Here is a 27,064-nt window from a genome sequence, read left to right on the forward strand (position 1 = left end):
AATTGTGTGCTCGGTGCCGAGGGCGTGAATGCTCTCGGGCCGAGCCCTGTGATTTGTGTAATTCTTGGTCGGAGGAGCAGTGGGTGCTCTATGAGGGTAGGAGGAAGCGATATAGCCTGCCAGGGAGTCCTCGGAGGGTTCTCTGGTGACGCCCTTGGTCACAGACACATCATCTTCCTTCCTGCCGCCATCTCAGCTTCTGCGTATGGCTCCTTCCCCTTTGGGGGGATGTTTCTCGTTCCTTCTCTTCATCCGATCCGTCGAGCGTAGAGGAGGGGGCGAGGTGCCCCAACATTCAATTGTACTCTGGGGTCTTCCGTTCGTTCGGGGTGGGGCTTGTCCCCCCCCCCCCCCCCTTGCGAGGGAAACCCCTCCTACTAACCCGACCTTTGCCTCCTCAGGTGCTCCTGCTGCGGGTGACGATCTTGGCCAGGTATGGTTTTTACTGGGCCTCCAGGGGACGCCAAGCATTCGGGGGCTGTTGCATCACCTGGCGGGTGCTGCTCCGGTCACCCATGGACCGGTGACCACCACCACCATCTTAACGCCCCTGGACCTTCCACCTGTACCCAGGATGTCACTGATTGCTGTTCTGCCTCCTGCTGTACCTAATGTTCCTGCCTTGCCTGCCGTGCCTGGACCAGCCCCTGCCGACGTCGTTCCTGCCCATGGTGTTGCTTCCCCAGTCGCGGGTCCTTCTGGACAGGTGCAGCCGGATGGAGGACCTGACGTCTGTCCTGAGGAAGCTGACGAAGAAGAAGAGGAAGAGGAGGAAGGTGTCGTCGCCTGCTGCCACCTCTTCCCCTTCGACTTCCAAGGCTTCTAAGCCGAGAAAGAAGAAGGCTGCCTCCTCCCCTCCTAAGAAGTCTCCTTCCGGAACTTCTAAGGACCCGTCTCACTCAGGTGGGACGGGTGGTTCTTCCGCTGGTCCTCCCGAGCGGGGGCCGTCTCTCCTTCCGCAAGGAATAAGAAGACGGGGACCAGAGGAGTACTGGCTAAAACCCGTACTTCCTCACCTGGTGCTAGGGGTTCTGCCGCTACACCAGGTTCTGGCTTGGCCTCTCGTTCGCGAGAGGTACCGAGTGTACGGTCACCTGCGGATGATCATACAGCCAAGGCTCAGGCTTCTGAGTTCGCTCGGCACCAGGACTGAGGCACGGAGCGAAAGACTGGCGAGAGTCGCTCAGGTGACTCCCGCCAGGCCAGCGATCGCTCTCGTAGCGATCCGCAAGTAACCAGGGTTGACGCGACGGTCCCAGACCGGCCGCTGGCTGAGGCTAGGAAGAGGTCCCCTCGATCGCAGGAACCAGCCTCGGCTGGTTCCAGCGGTTCGACGCGCCATGAGGACAGGCACTGCTCCCACCGACACAATGGTCTCTGCAGGTCCCCTGACCGCCGCTCCCTTCAGGACCGGGCGGGCAGGGGGACCAACAGAAGCTCCTCAGACGCACGGGACCGGAGCCGCTGTTCTCGGTCCAGCCGCTCTCCCCAGGAGAGCTGCGCGACCAGGCCTGCGGTCACCTGCAGCCCCCCAAGCACACTGGTTCTACCGGTGAGCGAGGGGGGAGCATCATGTTTTCCTCTCCGATCCCTTCAACTTCCTCGGGTTACGCCGGGAAGAGCTAGGCGATCTGGAGTGATCATGAGACGTGCACTCCTCACAGTCCCACCACGACGCCCTACGAACCAGGCACGGTCTTAGGACCGACCAGGTCATATGCGCAAGTGGCAGGAGGAGACCAGGAGGGGTCTGTCGCTGTTCCTCCTTCCAAAGGAGGAGGGTCTCGAGATGCGTTCTTGTTGGAGGGACTGGACGGTCCTACTCCACAAGACGCAGTCACTTCCGAGATCCAAAGGTCATTTGCAGAGGTTATTGCGCTGATTCGTCAGCACAACGACCTCGGGGAAGGATCGCCGCTCCCGGCTCGAGTCGTTCTGGGGTCCTAAGAAGGAACCCAAGACGACGTTGGGTCTGCCGAGATCGGCTCTGGCTGACTCGGTGCTGGGCCAGGTGGACTCTCTCGTCTTCGGACAGGAAGGTTCGCTACGGTCTGGCAGGTCTTGGGAGTGTCTCTGCAGCAGCTCCTGTCAGAGAACTTATGGTTCTCGCAGCAAGAGGTACTCGCCTTGGAACCAACCGCTATGGCGGCATTCCAAGCAGTCTCCTGGTTACACCTGTGGTCCCTCACGGTGTCTAAGGTCGCGGCCACCTCGGGAAATATCACTCCTGAAGGTGACCCAGCTTTTGGGAGACTGTGCCAGTCTGGAGGTAGAGCCATCTCCTACCTAGCCTACCAGATGGCAAACCTGTGGGCCAACCTGGTTCTTCGGCGTAGGGACGCAGCAGTGGACCACCTAGTACACCAGGCAGTCTCGAAGGCGTCTGGGCAGCCTCGAGCTACTGCGGCCAAGCCCAAGGGCTTGGTTAGCACTTCCTCTGCGGCCAAGACGATCGCATCGTTGAAGCCCAGGGGAAAGACTCTGCCTTCGACTTCTTCTAGGAGCGACCGTAACCAACCCTCCTCCCAGCCCTCCTTCTCACGAGGGGGAGCTGGGAAGAAGAAGCCGAAGAGAGGCGGGAAACGCTAGGGACGGCGTTCCCCCCTCACCTGCTGCTGGAAGTGGGGGTTGCTTGGTGAGCATTGGGCAACTTGGCAGCGCTATGGAGCGGAGACCTGGATAGTAGACGCCCTTTGGGAGGGGTATCTACTACCCTTCAAGTCTCGGCCACCCCTCACCTCCAACCCGGTCCACCTTCAGACCTAAGTACCTGGAACATCCAAGGACGTAGCACTTCGGCAGGAAGTCCAAGCCATGCTGAGCAAGGAGCTGTGGAGATCGTCAGGGATCGATCACCGGGCTTCTACAGCCGTCTTTTCCTGGTGGAGAAGTCTTCGGGGGGCTGGCGCCCAGTGATAGATCTCTCTCCCCTGAACCGATTCGTTCGCCAGTCTCGGTTCACGATGGAGACAGCACGCTTTGTGCTCGACTCCATCAGGGAGAACGACTTCATGCTTTTGGTGGATTTGAAGGACGCGTATTTCCAGATACCCGCTCATCAATCCTCCAGGAAGTACCTCCGCTTCATCCTCAACGGAATGGTGTACCAATTCAGGTTACTTTGCTTCGGTCTCTCAACCACCCCACAGGTGTTCACGCGAGTGTTCACTCTGGTGTCTGCTTGGGCCCACTCGTCAGGGATACGTCTTTTGGGGTATCTCGACGACTGGTTGTCCTGGCGAGCTCCTGCTCGCAGTGGCTACAGGACAGGGATCGACTCCTCAAGTTTTGCCGCAATCTGGGGATCGTGGTGAACTTCGAAAAGTCAGATCTCGAGCCCAAGCTGAGGATGAAGTACCTGGGTATGCTGATCGATATGGTAGCAGGACGAGTCTTCCCCGCAGACTCGCGGATCAACAGATTCAGGGAGGCAGCGTACCAGTTCCTGTCTCGGCAGGAACAGTCAGCTCAGCAGTGGCAAGTCGTGATCGGTCACCTGTCATCACTCAAGAAGTTAGTCCCTCACGGGTGTCTTCACCTGCGGTCTCTCCAGTGGAGACTAAAGGAGAGTTGGTCACAGGCAAGAGACCCGCCATACTTTCCCGTGTCCCTCACGGAGGAGGTGAGGCAGGACCTAGCCTGGTGGCTGGACAACAGGAACCTCACAAGAGGAGTGCTTCTCTCTCTCTCTCTCTCTCTCTCGTCTCTCTCTCTCTCTATCCTCTTCCTCCTCTCTTCTCTCTCTCTCTCCCCGGCGATGATTTGCCAGTTTTCAGACGCGTCAACCAAGGGATGGGACGCACACCTGTAGGAGTTTCTGGCTGCAGGAGTGTGGGGTCATCACGACAAGCACCTTCACATCAACGTCCTGGAGCTCAAGGCAGCGTTCCTTGCTCTCCAAGAGTTCCAGGAATGGGTGATGGGACACTCAGTGGTGTTGATGTGCGACAACACCACAGTAGTGGCATACGTCAACAAACGGGGGGGGCCTAGTGTCCCTCCCATTGCACCAGTTGACGTTGCAGGTGCACGAGTGGGCCGTGGCTCACTCGGTAGAGCTGTCAGCCCGCTACATTCCAGGCAAGAGGAATGTAGCAGCAGACAAGCTCAGCCGTTGGAATCAGGTGATAGGGACTGAATGGCCCCTACACCCAGACGTGGCGGAAAGGATCTTCAACCTATGGGGGCGTCCAGTCGTGGATCTGTTCGCCACCCGGCACAACAGAAAACTTCAGGTTTTCTACTCGGCTGTGCCGGACCCATGGGCAGCTGAAGAGGACGCTCTTCAACACCTGTGGGACAACCTCTTCGTTTACGCCTTTCCCACATTCTGTCTGATTCACAAGGTGATCAACCGAGTGCTGACCACCCTGAATCTCAAGATGATCCTGGTGGCTCCGCCATTTGGTATCTGGACTTGCTTGCTCTTCTTGCAGAAGCACCAAGAGAGATTCCCCCATGGTGTCGCAGACGGGGTCTATCTTCTCTCAGAGCCACTCTTCAGCAGGTAGCGGATTTCCTCGTTTCTTCGCCGAGAGAAGCTCCTCTCCGTCCCCACAGTCAAAGGATACAGAGCCGCCCTGGCCCTAGTCCCGAAACTGAGGGGAGGGGATATCTCGAACTGGTTCGAGATCTCCCTGCTAATGAGGAGCTTCGAGAGGTCTTGCCCACCCAGGGAACTCAGGCCCCCGGGGTGGGACGTGACTCTCGTCCTTAATAGTTTGACTCGAAGTCCCTTTGAGCCACTCCGAGAGTCGTCAGACAGGGATCTGACCCTCAAGACCCTCTTCTTGCTGGCCCTGGCATCGGCAAAGAGTGTAGGGGAACTGCATGGCCTTTCCTTCGACGTCAAGCATTCTAGGGGATGGGGATCTGTGACGCTCGATTTCGTACCGAATTTCGTAGTGAAGACTCAGAATCCTTCGGTCCCTGACGACCAGTTCGAGTCTTTCACAATCCCCTCCCTAATGGACTTCACCGACAACGATGCGGATGCTGCTTTGTCCTGTGAGGGCACTACGGCGCTATCTGAAGAGAACTCAGCACCTCAGGCCTGAGTTTCGATGCCTCTTCATTAGCACCGGGGTGACCAAGAAAGAAGTATACAAGAACACTCTTTCTTTCTGGCTGCGTGAGATGATCAGGAGGGCGTACGAAGCTGATGGTAACGATGACATCCGTACCCTTCGTCCAAGAGCCCACGAAGTCAGAGGTATTGGTCCTTCCCTTGCGTTCCGCAAGAACTTCTGCGTGGGGCAGGTACTGAAGGCAGGGGTCTGGTCCAACCAGACCACCTTCACCTCCTTCTACCTTCGGGATATAGCCCACAGGTCCTTGGACACTTTTTCTTTGGGACCCGTGGTGTCTGCTCAACACGTTGTGTAGCTTACCCAGCACCCGACCGGACAGAACAGCATCACATCCTTATGTGACTGCATGAAGGGATGGGTGAATGAGAGTGTGACTGGCCTTCTCTTCCCCATCTTTTTCTCTCCCTCTACCTGTGGGCAGAGGGACGCGGTCGTCACTACGCTGGAACAGGAGGCGATGCAGGTAAGCTACTCGACCGAGCCCCATCATATCCCTTTCACTAGGGATAGGAGCGATTATCCACCACTTCCCCCAACAAGGGGGGAGGGAAGTGGAAGCCAACAAGAGACAACCTATGACTTCATATTGCCTCTTGCAATAGGAACAAGTTCTTGCTTGCTAGTTTTAAGAGGTATGCTTGCCTCCCTCTTATTACTTGGGTCCAGAGGTCTGACCATTGATCCTGCGGTACATACCCCGATCATTGGGCAGAGGCTAGGATCCTTCCCTCTGCTCTTACGACCAGGGAGGGTACCAAGGTTGGACGAACACCAGTCTGTTCATAAGACTCAGATTCCACCCACCAAGAAGTGAGTCTTCCTATTGTAAAGGACCGATGGTTTGTATTCTTATCGGAACAAATAACAATTTGTCGAAAATTGTATTTTTCCTAACTATACAAACCTGAGGTCCTTTACAATAGGAATGTAACTTGCGGCAGCTGGAACCGGTTGTAAGCTTCGAACAAGGGAGTTCGGTAGTTAACTGCTTGTCCGACAGTCCACGCACCGCGCGACTGGGAGGTGAAGATCCACTTTGCTTTAGGCCCAGGAAAAAACAGAGTGAGGGGTGGCATGAGGTGGGACTATGTGTAAAGGACCTCAGGTTTGTATAGTTAGGAAAAATACAATTTTCGACAAATTGTTATTTTTGAATAATGAGTCAAGATTGACAGTTATTTCTTTAGTCTGTGTAAATTATACATCAATAAAAATATATAGTACACAACACATTTTACGTTTGAAGACTCACAGTGGCTACCAAATATTTATAGGTTTTTCTTACTTCAAAACCTGTTTTTGATAGAGCAGCTGCTGTTTGTTCTTAAAGGAACTCAAAAAAATTGACTGGTGACAAAATTGCTTAGCTCCTAATTAATAAACCCCAACAACCCAGCTAAATTTTTTGGTCCAAGGACATTATCAACCATTTTTTATTCAGGGTACTCATTAGGGTTTGGCAGTAAAGAGCAGGAAACAACACATGAACCTATATAGTACTGTATGTATTATCCCATTTGGTTCTAAGGTGACTTACTTAATTATGTCAGGTCTGGCTGCAGGTTTGTTACGCCTTCCCTGGTAATATCTCAGTATGACCACCACTGTTGTGGCAATAGCGTTTCAGGAATACTGCCTCTAATAACCACCCCGTATACTTGGAGACTTGTTTGAAAGAAATATTTCTGAATAAAACTAATGATATACTCACCCTCTAGAGTCTAGATATAGTGTGACTTAGGAAAGGAGTGAGGGTCTGCCTATTTAACGAGGGATATTAAAATAATTCTCAGCCCATGTTGAGAGAGTGGTTTGTTTCTTCTTGGATGTAGGAAATAAGTAGGACCATCTGGGATGTTTGCCATGACATTTAGGTAAACCTTGAGTCCTTGAACCAGCGATAGTGTTTAACCAAAATACTAAGTTCCCTTATCAGAATAGGAGGTTTGTTTTTAAAGGTCCTCATTCTTAGCCAGGAGACAACAGTACATATACATGACATCTAATTGTATGAGTGATGAAGTGTTGTCCCCATCTAAGAGAGCCCTGTTAACTAATCTGAGCTGCTAATGCTAAAATGGTCAAGAAGACTACCTTTTGAAGCAAATGAGTTATAGTAATTGTATTAGGCCCACTAAATTGAGTGGATGATGGGAGTCTAAGAACCTTATTCAGGGACAAGGTAATGGAAAGCCTTGCAATAGGTGGCCCTTGAACTGTAAAAGACTGGAGAAGGGAATTAGCAATTGCTAAATTAGAATCAATATAAAAACTGGAAATCAACGGTTCTAAAAATGTTGCCTTATATGCCATGTTTGTTGTAATAGCAAGAAACTTGTCCTCAAAAGATATACATACTAAAAGAAAATTTAAAATTTTTTTAGCTGATTTCAACTGGGAATTCAGCATGAAGATAACTTGCCACTTTTTTTTGTATAGACTGGTATATCAGATAGATGAAGCCCCTAGTTTTTGCAACAGGTACCCAGCAGTGTTAGGTGAATAATCTTAACAGGAGACTAGATTTTAAAAGTGAATAATCTTAATGTGAGAAGAATTTAAAAATTCGCTCATAAAGGTCTTTGATCAGATTAGAGGATGTGTAGATTACTTTTCCTCCTACTTGCTGTGATGAAAGAGCAGACAGTAATGGAATAAATTTCATAACTCATTGTTGAAGCAAAGAAAGCCAATGACTATTCAGCCAATTCTGGGCCACTATGTAAATGGTTCTGTTGAAAGCTAGTAGTTTCTTCAAAGCCTTAAAAATATGGGACAATGAAGGAAAGAGGTAAATCATCCTCCAGTCATTCTAGTCTTGTTGGAATGCATCTCTTGGTATTGCCTGAATTACCAGGTTTTGGAGACACATACACTGGAAGTTGATGGTTCTCACATCAGGCCACATACACTGGAAGTTGATGGTTCTCACATCAGGCAAACAGGTCCACTTTTGGATGTGGAAGCATGTTGGAGCTTAATTGAAAGGAGTGTGTCTCCAGCATTCAGTTGGTTGAGACTGCTGAACTCCTCGACAGAGAGTCTGCTGTTATGTTTGAGGCCCCATAAGGTGAATTGCTGACTACCAATTCGTTACTTGAGTCATCCATAGGATGGGTAGCACTACTGCATTAAGATGGGCTGAGCATGAGCCCAACTTGGTTGAGGACTGACAAAATGTGGGTCCCTTTTGGAGGTTTCAATTTTCTAAGATGGAAAGACCGAACATCTTCCCTCTATCTAATTATCTTCCAAGTGGCCTTCCAACCTGTCAAGGAGGCATCTTTATTTTCACTTCCAGGTCTATGGACAGATTATCTTTCCAATCTCCAACTCATAAGATAGAGGTGATCACAAACCCTTTTCCTGGCATGTGAGAGCCAGACACTAATTCATCCTACAGTCACAATCTTAGGATTAGATGTACCTCAGACCCAAACTGTAACAGGCCCAGACTTCATTCCAATTGTTGTCTGGGAAAACTAGGCTGTGCAAGGAATCTTCTCTCGTCCTTTGTTATTCTGGTTTGAGTGCTGTTGTTGACCACCAATCTCAGGTTTCATCAATACTTCTCTGGTGGGTCCCCAGATAAGCCAGTCCTCTAGGTTGGCCACCAGTCTAAATCCTTTATTCCAGAGCTGCCAAAAAGTAAATAAATATATATAAATTTATGCAATCAATGTTTGTTCAGATCTGACAGGTCAAGGACCTTTTGTGTTGGTGGAATGCTTCTTAGGGAAGCTGAAGGGCCATGGCAAATTAAGCCATCTTTCTCTATGGCCCCTTTTTAAAATGGTTTTGGTTTTTAGGAAAAACTACTTTAGAGGAGGGGGATGTTGAGATCATTGCTACCTTACCCTAGCCCATTTAAAATTATACCATGTCCCCACTGTATGTTATGCTGTAGAAGGCAACCCCAACCATGCAAGTCCTATTGGGCTCTACCTCTTCCCTTCACCCGTAATACACAGTCCAGGAGTTGCTTATTCTTTTCCCCTCTAGGAGTGTCTTGTCTTCTTAATGTTTAACGTATGTAGCTTACTCTAAAGTAGTTTAGTTCCATGTGGTGAAAAAACAAAATTGTAGCACTAACAAATATATTTCCCATCTTCTTCAGGGTCTTTTCCTCTCACTTATGCAGCGTTGACTGAGTTTTCTGGAGTTACCAAAATTGATGCCCTGGTAGCACATGGGGCAAATGTCAAATTGAAAGGGACTAATGGTAAGATTGATACATTTTTCAGTTATTGTTAAGTGAAATATTCTAGCAGCATAGATGATACAAAATGATTGACCTTTAGGAATAGGTTGAACAGTGTTCCCCCTGTGTTTGTGGGGGATAGCTACCAGACTCCCCCCTGCAAATAGTTGAAACCTATAAATCTGCCTATTTTGTTGAGTAAAACTCAAGAAAAACCTGCTAAAAATGTTTATACCTGGTTTTGTTAATAGTTTTATCACAAAAAGTGCATTTTATGATAAAGTTGATAAAAAATACCAGGAATTTGTGGATATTTCTCATAGAAAAATATTGTGAATAGGCAAATTTTCCATGAATAATGGGGGTATATGTTCCAGAGAGAAATCCGTGAATATGGAGTCCGCAAATACGGGTGGGGTTCACTTTCATATGTTAACATGAAATTGTTCTATGGTCACAGCAGTACCATCTTAATTTTCATGAGATTATTTGTTAGTAGGAGAGTACATTGGGTGTTTGATATTTGCTTTTTTTCATTTGCTTCTTCTGCTGAGTCTATACATATGTGTATTAACTGTTTCCAATTCAGCACTCTATTAGGAGTATAAATTTTTTACTGCAAACTTCAAGTAAATTTGTTATCATAATATTCAGATTGTTTTATAATAACAAAGGGAGCAAATTTGATATGCAGTAATATTGTTTCAGGTATAACTGCCTTGTTCTCGGCTCTGTGTAATAACCATGAAGATGCTGTTGAAATTGTTAAAGCACTCTTGCGTCATGGAGCTGATGTCAATGATACGCTTCCTGATGGTAAGCACAGGCTTTTTTTTTTTTTGTGACCCAGTTTTTTCGCTAGTTGTTGTTTTTAAGGTTAGTGTTACTACAAGGTAGCTGAAGTTGTTTCCATTTTTAAAAAGGCCCCATTAAGTAGGGTTTTTGATGGAAAGCAGGCTGTAATCACATTGTATTAATGTTACATGCATACTATAATGCAAATACAGGATCCGGAGACACTATCCAGATCTTAAGTGAAGTATGGTGACCATCTCTTTTTGAAAACATGAGGTTTAGCCTCATGCAAACTTCAGGTTAGTCTCACATTGTTCATTACTGGCCAACTGAATTTCATGAAAATCCACCAGTAGAGTAAATATAAAACACAATCCCCAGACCAACTTTGTTGGTACATTATAATTTTGCAAAGACATTGGTGAGAATAGTTTTGGTCATTGGCAGCCCTTAGTAGTTTGTATAAAAGACCAATTACCTCTGTGTTTGAAAGTAAGGGAGAAATACCACACACAATACTTTTCAAATACAAAATACATACTCGGTGACCTCACTAGATTTGTAGAATACATTTATGTACTTGGAAAATCATTTACCCATACTTAATTGAAGATAAATTTACTAAGACTAATGTTCATTTATAATTGTAAGCTGGGTACCATTAGTATTTTTAAATGAAGATTGCAGTTGCCAAAAACTGTAGTTAAATATTTAAAAATGTAGGAGAGACAAAGGTGATTACTAGTTTTAAGAGGTAATAGATTGCCTCATTTTACTCGACTTACCCTTCATCAAGCAGACATTTGCTTATGAGTCAGTCTTTCTAGTCTGTTTTAATGAAATTGATTCCAATTTGAGAAATTTAGGATTTAATGTCAAGAAAAAATGTTTATTTGTGTTTAGGGGGTATTCAGCAAATAATTTGGTATGATAGTATGATTGTAATTTGTTAGTGTGAAAATAGTACAGTAGAGACCCGGTTCACGACCGTATTAGAACTCGACATAATCGGATTTCGCCACTAAATTTCCAATAAACTTTGTATCTGTTTTCAACCAAAAAACGAGTTTCCGACCCCAGACCATATGATGTTTGTAAACAAAGTGTTTCCGCCAGCCGCCACTAGTTGGCGTCATCCAGTGCTACCAAATGTAGCATAATTTGACCCAAGAATTGGAGCTTAGCATAATTTCTTTCACTCTTAGGGTTCTAGTACAATTTTAGAATGTATTTTCACTAAAATTTTAAATAAAATGCAGAAAATTCCTCAATTTCATACACAGCTATAGTGAATATATGTATCATCATAGTGAAATTGCCTCAAAAGCAGCACTAACAAATGAGTTAATTGCTAAGTTTGAACCCAACTAAGGAATGTTAAATTTTGTGAATATAAATAAATACCCACAGTGGCATGACAAATGATCAGTAAAGTGTTAATAATGTTTTTTTTCTTCATGAGTAAAGAATTAATTTTTTTCCTTTTTTAAGTTTTATTTTTTTCAGTAGTTATCAAAATTTTAATTATGTCTGAAGTGATTTTCACACAATTTTCAAGTATTTATTCATTGTGTGTGATTTGTTAAAGAAAAATAGTGTTTCAGTGGCATGATAATGATCAAGTAATAAGTACGTATGTTTTTCTTCTTGAGTAGATACTGGTTTGTTTGTTTACCTTTTTTTTTAGTTTTAATTTTTCAGTAAATATCAGTAAATAATAAAATGTTATATTTGAAGTAATTTTCACACATTTTCAAGTATTTATTAATTGTTTATGTGACCTGTTAAAGAAAAATGGTTCTGAGTGGCATGATGATGATGCAGTAATAAGTAAAATTTGTTGTTTTTCTTCACATTTGTATGTGTGATCTTCACACATTTGTCAAATAGTATAATAGTGATTGCATATCAAATAGTGTACTAGTGATTGCGTATGTGATCTATTAAAGAAAAATGGTGTTTTATTACGAGTTTCCTAACATGTAAAGATCATCAAATTATTAGTTATAATATTGTCGGTTCGTCACTTTGTATCATTTCACCTAATAAATAAATGTTTTAAATTTCCATTACATCGTTGTTGTAGCTCAAATTTATTAGAGAAATGAGATAATGATATATTAATAGCATAATTCTGGAACAAAATTGCACCATATTTGGCATAAATTCTTGCTTGGACCGACTAGCATAATTTAGCAAAACGGTTGGTAACACTGGTGACGCCACTCAGCATTGTTTAAAGTCCGCAACTAATGTTTACAAACATTCAAACATGTGTCGTGTCTTGTACACCTTGCGCGCATTTTGTTTGCTTTTTCGGTGTTATCAACTCTATACGCAGTTACCTTTTGATTCATCATGGGTCCCAACATTACTACTGGCTATCTATTAAAACCTCTTGCTATTGTTAATCTCTGAAATAATGGAAAATGTTTACATGGCATCTCGCGTTTTCCTTCTTCAAAATGTTTCCATCATTTCCAACTCCAAAATAAACCTTAAGTTTCGTCTATCCTCTCCTCTGCATGAAAGTGATGAGCGAAAAAAAGATTTAATCAAGCACCCTTGCTTGATTTTTTTTTTCAAGCGTAGACATATTCTAAAACCATGCTCTCACTTGAGGAGCGCGTTTCAGTAGCAAATGCAATACGTATTTAAGTGTTAGGTATGGAGTGAAGGCAATGTTACGTACGTAGGTTACATGTGCGGCTTTGGTAGCGAATGCAGTCTTTAAGCTTTGTTAAGCTTGCCGGTAAAGAAGAAGTTAGTCATAGCTTATATCAGAGAAGCTACTATGCCATATTAAGTGCGTAGTAATTAAGAAATTAAGAAGAATCTTTTATGTCGTACTATAATACGCCAATGTTTACGTGTAAGATTTGGTAGTGAAACCAGTTACATACGTAACATGTTCGGTTCGGTAGCAACGCAATCTAAGCTTTTTAAGCGTGCCGGTAAAGAAGAGGTTAGCCTTAGCTTAACTCAGAAGCCGCTGCGGTATACCTTAATTATAGAAATTAAGTAGATTCTTTTATGTCTACTGTAAAAATACGTCATTGTTTACGTGTGAGATTTGGTAGTGAAACCACTGTCACATACGTAACGTGTGCCGTTCGGTAGCGAACGCAATCTTAATCTTTGTTAAGCTTGCTGGTAAAAAGGAGGTTAGCCTTAGCTTAATCAGAGAAGCCGCTATGTCTACTGTAAAAAGACGTCAATGTTTACGTATGAGGTCTGGTAGTGACACAGTTTACATATGCAATGCGTGCGCGGTAACGAACGCAATCTGTATGCTTGGTTTATAAGCGTCCTCGTAAAAAAAAAAAAAAAAGAGGTTAGCTTGATATTAAACATAAGAGATGCTGGTACGTAATGGTATAGTAATTAAAGATATTAAGAAGATTCTTTTACTTATACGTACGTATATATGTACCATGCAGTACCATAATAATTGTCAAAGTCCAATAAGCTTGAAACCAGCCCTGATATTGGACAATTTTCCGTAAAAGACGCACCTTTTTTTATAACGACATTTATGAAACAAAATCGTTAGTATCATAACGTTACATTTACTGAAAGATAATTTTCAAGCGATTTTGTATACAGTATTGCAGTCAACTCCGTAAAAGATTTACCATAAATTAATATCGAATGTAAACGTTTCTAGGCTTATAGCGACGATATGGTTTGTTTACTACCATAGTCCCGATATCAACCACCAGGGCTGCGCTATGGTTTGTTTACATCCTTAAATGCCGACTTACTGTAGGCAAATTTTTGCAAGCTTTTGATAAATATAAATTGGGTTTAATTTTAATAGTTTATTAATTTACTGTAATAATTAGACTTGCTTTTCAATGTTTTTATTATGTTAGCAACACGTTTTATGCCTACCCACTACACTACGTTCTACTTACTATTTACCTAGGTAGCCTATGGTGCTTGGTCAACAATCGGTTGGACGCAGGCTAGTTTTCTTTTATACTGTATATTATACATTTAAAATTATAAATATATGTTTAACATGATAGTTATTAACTTTTAACTTATTTAGTTGTAATTTACATGTAATGTATTGTATAAAAAGGCAAGGTTAGGGTAATAACTGATGGTCAAGAACGGATTAATCCATTTTCAGTTATTTCTTATGGGAAAACTTGATTCAGTTCTCGAAATAATCGAATTTCGACGCTCCTTCTGGAACGAATTATCGTCGAGAACCGAGGCTCTACTGTACTTATTCTGTAATAGCATTTAAGCCTATTTAAGAATGTGCAGACCTTAAGATGACTAGATTTATGTCAAATTGAGTCTTAAATATGGCTGCTGTCTCTGTGGCATGGAAGGTAGTAGAGAAGGTAGTTCAGTGGACCCCAGTTTTAAAATGGTATGAGGATGCTACTGCTAATGTTTTACAAAATTCTGGTGTTGTTCATTTAGGTAGCTAAAAAATAATACTACTGTATCAGTTACCAATTTGGTGCAGTCACTAATTATGATGTGGTTACAATTTTTCTTCCTCATCTTCATATTATCGTAGATTATTGTCGTCATTGATAATTATGATTATATAAACTTATGTTTTTGTTACACACTGTCAAGTGTAGTAACAAAATATCAAGAGCTAAAAAATTTGCCCTCCCATTTCAGGTAAATCAATGCTTCATGTTGCTGTGACCAATAAGAACACTAATGTCGTCGAAGTATTATTAAAACATGGAGCAAACGTAAATGCAATGGAGAGTGTTGGTAAGATGTTATTACAGCAAACTGACAGCTTTGTTCTCATTTAGCATATGACTGAAAAACCATATGACTGATAAATTAAAACAATCATCTGAATTCAGATAAGTCCATAATAAAACTGCACAGTATTAATGAGGACATTTTTTTCTCACTTTCCCAGGCTTACGACCTTTACATGAGCTCAGTGGAAACACCTTTTCTAGTGTCACAGGAATTGCCCGGTTGCTGATATCTAAAGGAGCATGTGTTGATTTACCTGACCTTGGAGGTAAGATGTTTTCATATATCAGTGGTAGCCACAATAAGTTTGTTAAGTCAAAAGGGTGATAAGTCACGAAGCTTCAAGTTAAACCATCAAAGGGTTAACATATTTTAAATATGAATTTATGATACAGTATATTAAGAATAAATCTTATATGGGATGAAATTTAAATATGTAAGGTTTTATCTACCAAAAGCATTTTTCTTTTATCTTCAATACTTTTTGGAGACATTAGTATTTGAATAGCGTTAGGGCTGAGTCATGCCAGCCCACCAGAAATGCAATAATTAAAACATTATTTAAATGTGAATTTATGATATTTTACAAAATAAGTCTTATATGGGATGAAATTTTAAGATGCAATATTGTATCTGCTGAAAGAATTTTTTTGTATCCTCAATACTTTTGGAGATACGATTAGCATTTGAATAGCATTATGGCCGGCGCTGTGCCGGCATCCTGAAACAAGCCAGTTTCCAGGAAGACTGTTTCACTTTTGAACATCATTTAAATGTGAATTTATGATATATTGAAAATAAATCTTAAGTGGGCTGACATTTAAAGATGCAAGATTTTATATTGAAAATAAATCTTAAGTGGGCTGACATTTAAAGATGCAAGATTTTATGTGCCAAAAGAATTTTTAAATTATATCCAATACTTTTCGAGATAGTATTAGCATTTGATTAGTGTTAAGGCCTAAGGCAATAATTAAAACATCATTTCTGGGTCGACCTGTGTTCGCCGGTAAAAAGGATCCTGCTATTCACTTTTCTAGTATAAATAGGTTCTAAATACACTCGCGCGAGCACCCTAAAAGCGTCGGGTATAAAGTACAAGGCGAGTGGAAGCCACTATTCACAGGTCTCCTGCCAATTAGAGGTTTCCTTTCCAAAATCCCTCTCATGGGGAGAGCCGACCCAACGGCTACTACTTCTCCCCTCTCGCTACTACTGTCACTACCCGACCCGAGCGCCACCTTCAATCCTGTTTTAGAACTCGTTAATCTACGACACGCTTTTTCTTGCTCGTGATTTTCTGTGTTTCAAGTGCTTATTTCGTGATGACTTCCACCGAGATGTCTTCTGCACCAAAGTTGAGTACCCCAATTTCTGTTTTTCATAAATTATAAGATTGCGGGACTTCCTATATTGGCCTTCGGCCGCATAGAAAGTATTGCGGGGAAGCTGGTATCCCCCCCGCCATTTCGGAATCATGAGCAAGAACGCGTGGGAATTAGGTACACATGTTTTAGCTTAAATAAGAATAAATCAAATATTATTTGCATTAAAAGTACCTAATTCTTGTGTTCACTTATTAAACTTATTACTATTATTATAAATTATGTCGTAGAGGTACCGAACGCGCTCACGACATACTCTGGGGTAAGTCTGGGGGCTAGACTGAGAACGTTCGTACTCCGTACTCCCTCTCCCCCCCCCCCCAGCTCATGAGTGCGTCCGAGTAATCTCGACATAATATTATTATCAGTTTGATAGGCTACGCAGTCTATTATTTAGTGGGAGAGAGCGAGAGAGTTGGTAACTCATTCTCTCTCCCCAATGTAAATTTGCATGAATTATTATTTTCAAAAGTAAATATATGCAAATATGTCTATTTATTAATTCACTGAAGAGGTGGAAGAGTTGCCACCCATCAGTTCAGCCCAACTATATTGATAAGGTAGGCTAACTGACCTTAACCGTTACTCTTATGTCTTTTTCCCTGAAGAAGTTAAGGCTCTTCAGAGGAGATATCAATGATAAGAGAGCCTCTCTCTCTTTCATTTTATGAAATCTATCCTCCTGGCCAGTCTGAATCAAATAAATTCGAGTTTGGTAGGTTTAGTTGAGGGTACTGTCCGCATAATGATATCCTAGAGGAGATTTAACCTGACGTTCCGTGTCGCTAGCGATCTCGGTTAGTCAGTTAGATCCATATCGGCTATTTCCCAAAATATATATACATATAAGAACCCCTTGCAACTCTTCCATAGTACCTCATTATCAAGCATAGTACCTCATTATCAAGTCTGATGTATATCCATTATTGTCATTATGCAATACTGTATTACTGTACTGTAAAAGGTCTGGTTAACATTCGTCTTGGCCGAGCCTCCTTCGGTTTAACCCTTAGTATTAGGCTATGCCTCTCGATCGAGGGCCACCCCAATTGGTTGCTGTACCAACCACGACGGGCCATGGGCCCAGTCACACTACCACCCCTACAGTGGTAGCCTACACAACCACTAATGGGTAGCCACCTCTGATCGGACAGGTGGCCAGACGTTCACGACCAACCCCCCCCCCACTCACTACTAGGCTCGGCCCAGCCGAACCATTATAACTCGTGGTACTAGTACTCTTAGTGAGGAACGTCCGCTTGAGTTTCACATAAGTGGAATGAGGGGGACGAGTGTGGGGGGTGGGAGGGGTATTACAGCTCCGAGCTATAGTCCCCCGGCCCCGCCAGATGACGGACGTAGCTTCGGGTAGTACATATGTTGCTCCGCCGCTCCGTTGTCTCTTTCGCCGGCTCCTCTAACAGTGGAATTGGGGTAGGAGCCTTGCTCCCCCCCCCCCTCAGTAGAGGTAGGCAACGTCAGATATGGAATTACCTTCCCATGACCCGACACCTCTGTCTGGTCCACAGCCAGTGGCTAGGACAAAGAGAAATGAGACGTCAGGTGAGCTAAGCCTTGAGGGATCGTACAGTGAACAGCTCCGGACCCTTGCGGTGCCGACGGAGAGTGACTCACCCTCACATCCGCCACTGGAGTTTTGCATTAAACCTGCTATAGCTCAGTTCTCATTCTTGGAGATCATGTAGGTGCCTATGTTCATACGTAGCCCTCCGGTCCGGCTGGACTTACAGAGTTGAGGCCTGTCCTCCTCATAGTCCGGCGGATATTGGATCTCAGGTACTAGACCTACATAAGATCCAAGAGCAGGATCGAGAGCAGGCAGTTAGCTATTATATAAAAAATTATTCAGTGAATTGGATATTTATTAATGAGTAAGTCTTGAACTTTATCTAGTTTAAGTTCCATACCCTCACCGGAGCAACTCCGGCCCTCCTTGAGGCTGATACTCATTTTCTGGTGTCGACCTGTGTCGCCCTATGAAAAATGCCTGTTATTCATTTTTCCCAGTATAAATAGCTCTATCATATACCAGAGAAAAAAGCTAACATAGTTATGCTGAGGTTACTACCCCCAGCGCGATCACCCAAGGGTGTCGGTATAGTATAGGGGCGATGTGTTACCACAAACCACAGGGCTTCTGCCATTTAGAAGATTCCCTTCAAAATCCCTCTCTTTTGGTGGGAGCCGTTACAACGGAATCTCACTACTCGTCCCGGCTCGCTACTACTACTACTACCGAAGCGCCATCTTGCATTCCTGTTATAGAGCCGTGCGCTTCAAAACAGAATTTCTGGGCTCAGCTCGTGTCGGCCTATGAAAGGATCCTTAATATCATTCTTTCTAGGTAAAATTAATCTAAAATTACCAGAGAAAAACAAAATTAAGAAAATGTCAGTAAAACTGACTCGCTCACTCTTAAAAAGAAGTGTCGGTATGATAATAGGGGCGAGTGTGGAACACTACCACGAGACAATCACTAATTAGAACTTCCAATCAGAATCCCCCCAAGAGAGAGCTGATACCAACGGGCGATGCAGCCGCTACTACTACTACTAGAGGACGCCACGGACAGCAGCGCCCCTAGCGGACATCCTTAATTTTTAGCGCTAGCGTCAAGACGCAATTTTTCCTTGTGCTGTGCTATTTCTGGATTTATCTCTATAATCTACCATGGAACGCTCTGCTATTGCCACAGCTAAGTTAAGTAACTCATAAGTAATATTTTACCACATTTTTATCTTCCGGGTACCAGTATTTTCCTCTTATATAGGTCATATACGGTTCCCCGGTTGTCTCGTGGCGGCGCCATGCTGCCTCGTAAGAATTCCCGGTCCTCCATACTGGGACTTCTTATACTTATGGGCTTACTATATTACGTTCATTGTTTTTACATCGAGTTTTAGCTAGTTCAGCCCTCCTACCATTTCTCTTAGTTTGGTATTTAGGGCTATTATTATTATTATTCCGGCCCAGCATCCCGGCTCTTGCTCTTCATCGGCTATCGCTGGCTCCGAGTAGGCTTCTGTTTCTTGGAACAGTCTGCCTCCTCCTGGGCTTCTTTCTCTTTTACTAAAAGTGTCTTTTCCATCTTTTCGATGTATATTTTTATTATATTTAGGGTGTTAGGCTAGCCTAGGTGCTTGTTCCTTGTTTTGGTACAGCCTGGTTCACGTGGCCCTCTCACGGTTGTGTTGCTCGCGGCCTAGGCCACTTGCGGTCACGTGTTCCATCGCACCTTACCCTGCCCACCCCCGCCTCCCCCCTTCTGGTATAGGGAGGAGCTGGGGACCCCTTGGTTGTCATGACAACCTCAGTTGCCTTCTCTCACTCCTACTCGAGGCGGCCAGGGGTTCCTCCCAGCGGGGGGTATAGGGCGACCACTCATGAGGTACCCGGGTCTCCATGCGGGTAGTCGGTGAGGCGGGGAGGAGTAGGCCATGGCCAGGCCCTCCCCCCTCTCTCACTCCCGCCGTGTTACACTGAGACCTTCCTCCCCCCCCCCCCTCCCCAGTTGCTCAGCCACCTCCCTCGCTATACGAAAGGAGCCTTCCGTCGCAGCCGGGGCACCTTTGGTTATAGATTACTGGCTCCGCTAGCGGGCGGGGTGGGCACCACTAGTGGTCGGTTGCTTGCCTACTATATCCTTACATCTCTCCCCCGCTACCGGAAGGGAGCTTGCTTCTTACCCGCGCACTCTTCTAGTAGACGGGCGGAGGGAGGTTTGTATTATTATTATTATTATTTTAAGGATATACCCTAATTTTACAATGAATTGTGTATTATGATTATTTTTATCTACCATCCCCGCCATTTTCCGTCGTGGTTTCCATTTACCACCACTCCTGGTTGGTTCCCTTTTGTGTCCCCGCCATCAGCGGAGCTATAGCCTAGGGCACACAACCAACCTGGTTACCACACGTATTTTGGCGGGGGCTCTGGTTTAATCTAACTTTATCGCTCCGGCACCAGCGGAGCATCTGTTAGACTGTAAGTGTTTACCTGGTACTCATGTATCTTTCCACTTACAGGCTACCAACTGTCAGGTCCCAGCGTGCAACGCGATGTTGTACGACCCCTGCGGCCACGATGAGTGCAGGTCTCACGCCCCGTGTGCCACGTCATACAATGAGATGATCGTCTGGCACCCTGAAGCCTGCGCCATCTGCTACGACCTGGTCGGTCAGCTGGGAGATGGGGTAAGTCCGTTATAGGCTTCCTTATCATTTTACTAACAACTCTTAGTCATAAGTTTGTTAACCCCGTTCCGCCACTGGAAACTAATCTCGCCTTTCTTTCAGGCTACTGGTGTGAGGGAAGTAGCCCTCGCCACCCTGAAAGCGTGGGTGGGCGGCTCGGGAAGAACGCCGCCAAAGGCCAGCCCTACATTCATGATAGAAGCTGGCCGTCCAGATCTTCCCTGCGGGCAAGTCGACCGGTTACGTTGACCCCTTGTCCGCTGCCCCTCTGATAGCCTCCATCCAGCAAGACCTCCAGCAATCCTTTGGGGTCGTAGCCTCCCAGGAGTCGGTCCCGGACGTCGCTGCCCTGGACCTTAACATCGAGCCCATGGCGGTAGGGGTGGAGGATTTGTTGGTTGAGGTAGGTGTGTCGGGCGCCCAAGGTCTTTCCTTGGGTGCTCCTGGATCTTCTCCTGTCCCTTCTTCGAGTGCTTCATTCCAAGGCTTTGTGGGATCTGAGATCCCTACCCGCTCTCCCGCTCTCTCTGTACCCCCAAAGGTGAAGGGACAGAGAGAACCGAAGATTCTGGCCAAGACAACTTCGAGGAAGTCGTCTTCGTCTTCTTCGGCTAGGAAGTCGTCGACTTCCTACGCCGATGCGGTGAAAGCGAAGCCGAGCTCTTCTCACTCAAAGAGCTCCAGAAGCAAGGCTTCTAAGGAGAAGGCTCGCGCTCCCGCCGAGCCAGTGCCTTCTCCCGCCTCCACCGCTTCCACTCCGGCTACGCCGGTAGGAGGAGCAGGGCCTAGCACCTTTGATCCCTCTGCTTTCTCAGCAGTGGTGATGCAACAGGTGGGCGAGCTGGTTGGCTCGCAAGTCTCCGCCCTGGGGACGAGATTTCCGAGCAAGATGTTCGCACAGTTGTCGAGCACTCTGTCTCAATCAGGCCAGTCAATACAAGACCTCTCTAACAGGGTTAGAGAAAATGAGGACCGAGTAGCCGGGCTATCTCAGGTTCCTCTTCCAGTCTCCCCAGCACCAAGCACTGGGATTCTCCAACTCCCGCCATACGACTCTCTGCCAGCTTTCTCCATGGAGAACCCATGGAGAGTAGCTGCCTACGCTCCTTTCAAGGATGGGATGATCTCTATCCCGGAGTGTGGAACTCGAAGGATTGAGGACTTCGAGTTTTACCCTCCAGGTCTGACGCAGCCTTTCATCGGTTATGCTAGGCTGACCGTTACGGCTCTGACTAGAGAAGACAAGATCTCTAGAGAGTCGGTCCTATATAGTAGAGATCATGCTCAGCGGGAATGGGTTCACTGCCTTGAGGACTGGGAGTGTACGAACACTAAACTCCAGGCCTACAAGAGTCCCTTCACTATTTTCGCGACGGAAGAGGAGGTTTCTCTTCCGTTCGCCACGAAATTAGTGGAGAAGTCCCTTCAGGGCAGTCCTCAAGGATGAGCCCATCCACAGTTGAGGGAGGCGGAGTCTACTTCTCCGCTCTTCCCGGCTTTCGGAGAATTGTGGGAGAACTTGCCAGCTACGTTCACGCTTGGTAAGCTCAAACCGGACTGCGCCATGGACCAGTTCGGCGAGAAGCTTCCAAGGCTGCCGGATTCCCTAATCCAGGCAGAGTTTGATGCGCGAACCAGGTTTGGCAGGTCCCTCAATTCCCTTATAATTACGGAAATGGCTGCCCTCTCTTATGCTACGGAACCGCTGTTCAAGATTTTGGCGAAATCTCAGTTCCAGACGGTACTAACGGACGCTTTTGACTTCTTCCAGGCTAGGAGGAACTGCCGAAAGCATGTTCTACAAGAGTGTACTATTAGGCATGAGCCGATAGACTCTTGGCCTCTAGCATGTGGGGAGCGGATCTCTTCCCAGAGTCCGCTGTCAACGAAGTACACCACGAAGCTGCTAGGCTCAACCAGAGCCTTAGAGCTAGGTGGGGTATTTCCTCGAAGAGGAAACAAGATTCCGTTCCCACTGCTGGTAAGAAACCGAAGAAGGCTGGTAAGAGGTTCCAGCCGTATCAGAAACACCAGCAACAGCAGCAATTTGTGCAGGCGGTCCCGGTTACCCAACAAGGACAACCTGCTAGTTCGAAGCAGAAGAACCAGCCCAATCCTCCTGTTGTCCCCGCCCCAATCAATCACAGCCATCCACCTCCTACGCTATCTCGCCGGCCTTCAACCCTACATATGAGGCTCAAGGCTACAAACAACCGAGAGGTAGGGCGAGAGGTTACTTTCGTCAGCGTGGCGCAGGAAGGGCGACAAGGAGCAGGCAGTTCAGAGGAGGGCGTGGTGGCCAACCCGCCCATCAACAATGAGGCTCCCCAGGTAGGAGGGAGGCTGTTCCTCTTCCGCCACAGGTGGGGGTTCAGCAATTGGGCACAGAGCATAGTGTCCAAAGGATTGGGCTGGAGTTGGATCAAAGATCCTCCTCCAATCAAATCATTCCACAGATACCGTCAGAGGAATTGACAGATTACGCGGAGAACTCCTTCAGAAAGGAGCTATTGCGAGAGTCAAGCATCTAAAATTTCAGGTCGCTTATTCAGCGTGCCAAAGAAGGCTCAACAAAAGAAGGGTTAATCTTAGACTTGTCAAAGCTAAACTCTTTCATTCGTTGCGACAAGTTCAAGATGCTTACCCTCTCGCAAGTAGGACCTTACTTCCGCGTGGAGCCGTCACATTGCTCCATCGATCTTACAGACGCATACTATCATATCCCTATAGACAGGCACTTCCGCCCATTCCTAGGATTCAGGCTAGGAAATCAAACATTCTCATTCAAAGTGATGCCCTTCGGTCTGAATGTAGCCCCCCAGGGTATTCACAAAAATAGCAGAAGTGGTTGTACAACAATTTGAGAGCTCAGGGAATCATGGTAGCGGCATACCTCGACGATTGGTTGATCTGGGCACCAACAGTCGAGGAATGTCTCAAAGCCACCAAAAAGGTAGTTCACTTTCTGGAACATCTGGGGTTCCAGATAAACAAAACGAAATCCAGACTTACTCCGGAATCTCGTTTTCAGTGGCTAGGAATCCAATGGGATTTGTCTTCCCACAATCTGTCAATTCCAGTGGCCAAACGGAAGGAAATAGCAAAATCTGTCAGGCAATTTCTCAAATGCAAACAAACGTCAAGGAGAAACCAGGAGAGAATCCTAGGGTCCCTTCAGTTTGCTTCGGTAACAGATATCCTTCTGAAGGCAAGGCTGAAAGATATAAATCGAATTTGGCGGTCAAGAGCAAACTCCAAATATCGAGACAAGTTGTCAGTAATCCCACAGATCCTCCGCAATCAACTACGGCCTTGGTCAAAAGTAAAGAACTTATCCAAGAAAGTACCCCTTCAATATCCCCTTCCAGTGTTAACCATTCACACGGATGCATCCCTGTCCGGGTGGGGGGGTATACTCTCAGTTCAAACAGGTTCAGGGGACTTGGTCAGTTCAATTTCGCCAGCTCCACATAAACGTGTTGGAAGCAATGGCAGTATTTCTTACTCTGAAGAGACTGCTTCCCCCGAAGAAGTCTCATCTAAGGCTAGTTTTGGACAGTGCAGTGGTAGTTCATTGCATCAACAGAGGAGGGTCCAAATCCAAGCATGTGAATCATGTCATGATAGCCATCTTTGCATTAGCAAACAAACACAAATGGCATCTGTCTGCCACTCACCTGGCAGGAGTAAGGAATGTGATAGCAGACGCCCTGTCCCGGTCAGTTCCTCTTGGAAGTCAGAGTGGTCTCTAGACGACGGGTCATTCCAGTGGGTAAGCCTGAGAGTCCCAGGTCTCCAAGTGGATCTCTTCGCCTCACAAGCGAACCACAAGCTCCCTTGCTTATGTGGCCCCCAACCTGGACCCTCTGGCTTATGCCACGGACGCCCTGTCGTTGGATTGGAATCAGTGAGGAGAATTTATGTTTTTCCTCCAGTGAATCTTCTTCTTTGAAAGGTCCCTAAGCAAACTAAGGTCTTTCAAAGGGATAGTAGCTCTGATTGCACCGGACTGGCCCAAGAGCAACTGGTATCCTCTTCTTCTGGAATTGGGTCTCCGACCTCAACGGATCCCCAATCCCAAGCTATCACAATCAGTACAAATGAGGACTGTGTTCGCTTCCTCAGGAATTCTCCAGACCCTAACTTTATGGACTTCATGAAGTTTGCGGCTAATAAAGATGCTGATATTGATCCACAGAATATTCTCTTCCTAGAATCAGATAAGAGAGAGTCAACCATTAGACAATATGACTCAGCTGTTAAAAAATTAGCATCTTTCTTGAGAGAATCGAACACTACAACCATGACAGTTAATCTGGCTATATCCTTTTTCAGATCCTTGTTTGAAAAAGGTTTAGCAGCTAGCACTATTACCACTCATAAATCGGCTTTGAAGAAAATCTTTCAAGTAGGTTTTCAGATAGATCTGACTGAATCTTATTTCACATCTATCCCTAAAGCCTGTGCTAGACTTAGACCTTCTCAGAGGCCTACTACAGTTTCATGGTTCTTAAATGATGTCCTCAAACTAGCTTCAGATACTGACAACTCATCTTGTACATTCATAATGCTCCTGAGGAAGACATTATTCTTATTAAGCCTAGCCTCAGGAGCTAGAATTTCAGAACTGTCGGCTCTATCCAGGGATGCGGGTCATGTGGAATTCCTCCCATCAGGAGAAGTTCTACTTGCTCCGGATCGTAGCTTTTTAGCCAAAAATGAGGATCCTCTTGCAAAAGTGGGCTCCTTGGAAGGTTATCCCACTTCCACAGGATCCTTCTCTCTGCCCAGTATCAACTCTTAGAGCCTTTCTATCTCGTACTTCTTCAAGATCCTCAGGTGCTCTCTTCATGAGAGAAAAAGGTGGTACTTTGTCAGTAAAAGGTATTAGACAACAAATCCTTTACTTCATTAAACAAGCCAACCCTGAGTCATTCCCAAAAGCACATGATATCAGGGGAGTAGCCACCTCAATTAATTATTTCAACATATGAACTTTGAGGATCTTAGAAAGTATATACTGGATGGAAATCCCCGACAGTCTTTAAACGGCATTATCTAAAGTCCTTGGAATCTTTAAAGTTTTCAGCAGTAGCAGTGGGAAACATTGTTTCCCCTGATACTGTATAGTAGTTGTAGTATAGATCCAGGTCTCCTTTCTACCTACATCATCCAACATGCTCACCCTATCGCCAGGCTACTCGAATATCATAGCCTTAGCCGCTGAATCATATAGTGGATTGTCCCTTATTTTTTTGCTAGGGACATCCACACTTGTACTGATAATGTACTTCAGTGTACCTACCCTTATTTTTATGCTAGGGTAGGACACGATGTGTTTGTATATATTTTGCCATACTTGTATTAATGATGACTTCAGTGTACCTACCCTTATTTTTATGCTAGGGTAGGACACAATGAGTTTGTATATTTTGTAAATATGTTAAGTAAATTCCTTTTTGTTTATATTACATGCATCACTGTAATTTACTTTAATTACCATTTAAGTACTTTAAGATTACTAACGTTCTATTGTTTTACTGTTTAGTATAAGTTAGTTTAAGTGCTTAGTTTGTATGCTGTAATTGATTTACTTATATTATATCCATCATTTTACACTGCTTTTCATTGTTCCTTTTTTTCCCATCTTGTCTGTTTCTCTGGTACTCTTTCATAGGCCGACACGAGCTGAGCCCAGAAAAGGGATTTTTGACGAAGGAAAAATCTATTTCTGGGTGATTGGCTCGTGTCGCCCTATGAAACCCCCCCTTTATGGTTTATTCCCCCCCTTGCAGGACAAGATGTTTTTAGATTAAGGATGTCCGCTAGGGCGCTGCTGTCCGTGGTCGTCCCTCTAGTAGTAGTAGTAGCGGCTGCATCGCCCGTTGGTATCAGCTCTCTCTTGGGGGGATTCTGATTGGAAGTTCTAATTAGTGATTGTCTCGTGGTAGTGTTCCACACTCGCCCCTATTTTCATACCGACACTTCTTTTTAAGAGTGAGCGAGTCAGTTTTACTGACATTTTCTTAATTTTGTTTTGTTTTTCTCTGGTAATTTTAGATTAATTTTACCTAGAAAGAATGATATTAAGGATCCTTTCATAGGGCGACACGAGCCAATCACCCAGAAATAGATTTTTCCTTCGTCAAAATCCCTTTTTTTGCTATCCCTTTTTTCGATTGTATTCGCAATTAAATAACCATTATGAGTGCCCAATCTTCTGCTACTTCGAAGTTGAGTACTCCAATTTGGTTTTTTAACATATTTAAGTTTAGTATTAATTATGCTATCAGTCCAGGCGCCTCGAAATATGAATTGGGGACGCTGACGACTGGGCAGCCATTTTGTGCGTCGGCATAGCAACAACAAATTACGCACGGCATATGTAAAATTATATATATATATAGGCTTAGCTTTGCTTATAAGATGATCAAAAGGTGTTATTTCTGTTAAAACAGATACTACTTACATTTCATAATAATAAGGCTTAGGTATTGATACAACAATGTCTCGGTGCTGGAGAACATTCTCGAATCTAGGCTAGTCTTATTGAGGTAACCATATTTGATCCTTAACGGATACATGGTTCATTATCTCTAGTTAGCTTAAATTATTAAGCCTAGTAACCTT

The 27,064-nt window shown here is 45.0% G+C and overlaps 2 protein-coding genes across 4 annotated transcripts in view; both read left to right on the plus strand.

Moving 5' to 3' along the window:
• The window catches only part of LOC135210327 (uncharacterized), a 702,311-nt gene that overhangs the window by 155,403 nt on the left and 519,844 nt on the right, over nt 1-27,064 (plus strand).
• LOC135210325 (poly [ADP-ribose] polymerase tankyrase-1-like) overlaps nt 1-27,064 on the plus strand; it is a 331,749-nt gene that overhangs the window by 108,981 nt on the left and 195,704 nt on the right. For all 3 annotated transcript variants that reach the window (XM_064243209.1, XM_064243210.1, XM_064243211.1), the window contains exons 11-14: nt 9,208-9,312; nt 10,000-10,107; nt 14,737-14,835; nt 14,993-15,100. In XM_064243209.1, the coding sequence (XP_064099279.1) occupies nt 9,208-9,312; nt 10,000-10,107; nt 14,737-14,835; nt 14,993-15,100 (420 nt within the window). The remainder of the gene's footprint in view (nt 1-9,207; nt 9,313-9,999; nt 10,108-14,736; nt 14,836-14,992; nt 15,101-27,064) is intronic.

This window comes from Macrobrachium nipponense, chromosome 39 (assembly GCF_015104395.2).
Source record: "Macrobrachium nipponense isolate FS-2020 chromosome 39, ASM1510439v2, whole genome shotgun sequence".
In the NCBI taxonomy this organism is placed as follows: Eukaryota; Metazoa; Arthropoda; class Malacostraca; order Decapoda; family Palaemonidae; genus Macrobrachium; species Macrobrachium nipponense.